Source organism: Trichoplax adhaerens, genomic scaffold, assembly GCF_000150275.1.
Source record: "Trichoplax adhaerens TRIADscaffold_2 genomic scaffold, whole genome shotgun sequence".
NCBI classification, from domain to species: domain Eukaryota; kingdom Metazoa; phylum Placozoa; class Uniplacotomia; order Trichoplacea; family Trichoplacidae; genus Trichoplax; species Trichoplax adhaerens.
Window position 1 is genome coordinate 6,145,304 of NW_002060944.1, and position 3,648 is coordinate 6,148,951.

General features: G+C 32.0%; 1 protein-coding gene across 1 annotated transcript; it reads right to left on the reverse strand.

Moving 5' to 3' along the window:
• Positions 1–744: 744 nt before the first annotated feature.
• On the reverse strand, positions 745–1,677 carry TRIADDRAFT_53604 (uncharacterized protein; the record flags this gene model as incomplete). The annotated part of the gene is made up of 3 exons (XM_002110019.1): positions 745–817; positions 1,260–1,432; positions 1,570–1,677. 3 exons carry the CDS (start codon positions 1,675–1,677, stop codon positions 745–747), a joined length of 354 nt encoding a protein of 117 aa, XP_002110055.1.
• Between the last annotated feature and the right edge of the window lie 1,971 nt (positions 1,678–3,648).

Here is a 3,648-nt window from a genome sequence, read left to right on the forward strand (position 1 = left end):
TGCAAGACTTCCCTTACTTAATTTTCCTAACTTAAATACGTATACCGAATACCTGATTAAAAATGTCTCATAAAGTTATATCTACTGTCTACTATGTAGGAATCTATAAAATGATAAAGTATACTATACGTAGTTACTGGCTGTACAGGATGACTAGAGATTTTTATCCCTTACTTCATACTTTATTCTTTTTAAGATTATCCTATAAATCAGTGGAAGATCGTTTCTTACGAAGTTTGATATCTTTAATAGTGCAATTATTACAGGTTAAGATAATCAATCATTATAATTATAATGCCAATATAGATATTTTAAACAGTTCAATAATCACGCTATAATAAGCTATAACGGTTGAATTACCCATTTTGGAAAGTTAATTGCTGTACTTACTACGAGTGAAGTGCGATGATATCACGAAAGCTAGAATTACATCTAACGTAATAGGACTATGTCTTATGCTGCAAAAGAGCTACTTTCACTCATAATTTTAACAGTCCATAAGGAAGATGTCCATCAGACGATATCATTGTTGAAGTCATCGTTTCATCGTAGTTTAATTTTCCAATTCTTGTTTTTTTTCTAGCTTGAAAGTTATATTCGCATTGCGTCCACGCAACAATACAGAACAAATGATTAAAACGTTGACTTCAATTAAATAATGACCCTTTACTGTAATCGATTAAATTGAATCATGCTAACATAATTCATAAGTTTTAAGCCAACAAATCCATCTTAGCTGCATTTCTATTGGCCATCTAATGTCCCTCCAAGTACTCCAACGTCTTTTAGCTGTATAGTATTGAAGTAGATGTAAAATCTGGAAAGACAAATACAGAGGTATTATTTATCATTAGTAGCCTAACTTGTACATCACAATGATTTGGCATGTAACGTTATGATATAGCATTAATTTTATTTGAAAAACATCAAGTTTGATTATGGTATTAATAATTGAACAATAGTAGTAAATCGCAAATCTTTTTACTATGCGTTCTTGTTTCGCTGTAATGTAAAACTGAAATATTTTTAAGTAATAGTTTAGTGAAACGCTGTAAAATCTTTTCTTTAAATTAACAAGTAACTTATTAACTACCTATAAACGACAAGATAGGTAGTATAACATATATATATATATATACGAGTACTAACGGTAAGGAAAGATTATTTCCTAGTGAATTGACATCTAATCAATTAATTTTTTAATTACAGTAACGTAAGGGTGAATCTATATTTTCAATCAAGACTTTAATTCTAATTACCTTTCTGGTAAAACACCGAGTTCAGCCTTCAATAGTTCGGATATAGCTTTAGAAGCAGCTTTGTTCTCCTTTTTGCCAGTGCCATTAACTGTTTTTATTTCCATAAAAGCAGCTGGATCCTGGGTTCCAGCGAAGATAAGCTTAGGATTATGATGGATTGTTACGGTGATGTACTAAAAAGTTAAATGTAGTCGGATAAGAAAGCAGTTATTACGCTTAAAGGAAAAATGACAGATAGTAACAATCAAACTGTTGCGGCTAGTAGGTGGATAAGCAATAGGGTGTTAGAAAAGAAATTGTTTCTAATTACCATAATAGGATTCTCATAAATTTCAGAAATTAAACGGCTAATTTTTTTTTGAAAGCCTTGATTGCAGACAGTGCGGTCTACATTAGTTTTAATGATGACGGTAGGCATGGCTGATTGCTGCGATCGATAATTTTTTGAAAGGAAGCTACCTACCTCAGGATTGACTAATTACTGTATGTAGGAAGGTATTTATTGCTTACGATGAATACTGTAACTATTTGTTTACTTTTTAATAAATTTATTGCTTTTTTAATCAACTATTAATGCTATTATTATGTAGATTAGTTTCGAAGTTCTTTCTATTCTTGGATAAGTGGAAGGAATATACGACAGTATATTATTTAGTTAAATTAGTCAAGAATTAGAGATTATCAACTTGAAGGAATACGTAGTAGTATACACCTTTGACAAAGATGTGTAACTCTTCTACTGTTCACCCTAAACTTATTTACTTCATTAGTGAGTATCCACAAATTATTTAGAAAATTATATACGCATAAACTACCGTAAGCAATCATTTTCGTCCGTAAAATTGACCAATGAATAGTTAACATATGGGCAATGCATACAAATGCCGGCGATAATCATTTTACGTGTTCCAATCAAGTTCTTGCATGATTTGATGCGAGAAATCGATGATAAACAAGCTAAAATAATTTGAATCCCATAAACTAATTTTATTGTAATGCTACAGGTAGATTGATATATTTATTGCTCATACGGATATACAGAAGGATTTTACTTGCTTAATGAGCTGATGAGCTGATCGAAACCTTGTTATAACTTCTAAAACTGCGAGTGCATAGACTAGAGTATTACTCGACCAGGATACTGAAATACAAAGTTGAACTATTCGATTAGCATTTAGCGTCCGTCTGTAATAGGTCGATCAATAGAATAAATACCATTCCATAACAGTAAGTATTGGATTATTAATAATGGAGTAAAAATGCCAAAACCGTGTAATTTGCCGATGTAATAATTATATGTAATGAATGAATAAGCGACCAATCTGGATGCTACAATACTTCAATAGTAGCAAGGGAATTCATGAATACGCCAACAATAGATAACAGAAGAGAAATACCTTAGTAGAACAATTAATCCATCAATTATTTCCGATACATCAGTCATTTAAATATATGATCATTTTGCCCATAACTTAGGTCAGAGATTCTTTAAAATAGAAAGAAGAGAAATGAGACCTGATTAAATAAACTAAGCTATGGTTGCATAGTACTGCAGTACCGCATACCCGTACTCTGTAGCATCGAACCATACCGTTACTGATCAGTAGGAACTCCAGAAGACATACAGACTACAATGTTAGTTCAATACGATAGCTGGAGAATATTGCACTGAATTAGCTATCGTTAGGATATGTCTTAATGAGTAAGAAGTTAGAAAGGAAATGTTTAGATGATATTGACCTCTGGATAGAGGAAGTAGCTCATAGGAGATCGATTATCATAATCACTTGTTGCAAAGGATGCATGTAAAATGATAAGTAGAAATTCCAGAAAGGTATATAGACTATTGTATTAGTTTGATACTACAGTTGAGGAATATTACACTGCATTAATTAGGTTAAGATGCTAAATGAGATCGAAATTAGAAAAGAAATGTCTGCAAATAATATTTAGCTATGGCGAGAGTAAGTAACATATAGAAAGCTAAAGCGACACTGTTACTTATACTGAATTGTACTGTAATAGGGTATAGTTACAGATGTCTAGTTATGCAGGTAGGGTAGTATTGCATACATCACTATAAATGATCTACTTTACGTTATGTATTCTTAGCCTAGAAGATTTCACTACCGAGTCCCAGCAAAATAAAGAAGATGGAAATATCGTTTGCGCATGGTTAGATTACTTTACGGTTGCTATGACAAAATGGGTTCCCTACGCCTTAACATCAACTACTACTACTACAGTAGAAGTTGGGCCCTAACTACAGCAAGGAAAAATTCTTCATCGTATATTCAAAGTAGTCAATTGAATTTTTACTTCGATATTCTAAGGCTGGTCGGTTAGTTGATATCGTGTATAAGTCGTTATCGAACGTTATTAAAGAAAA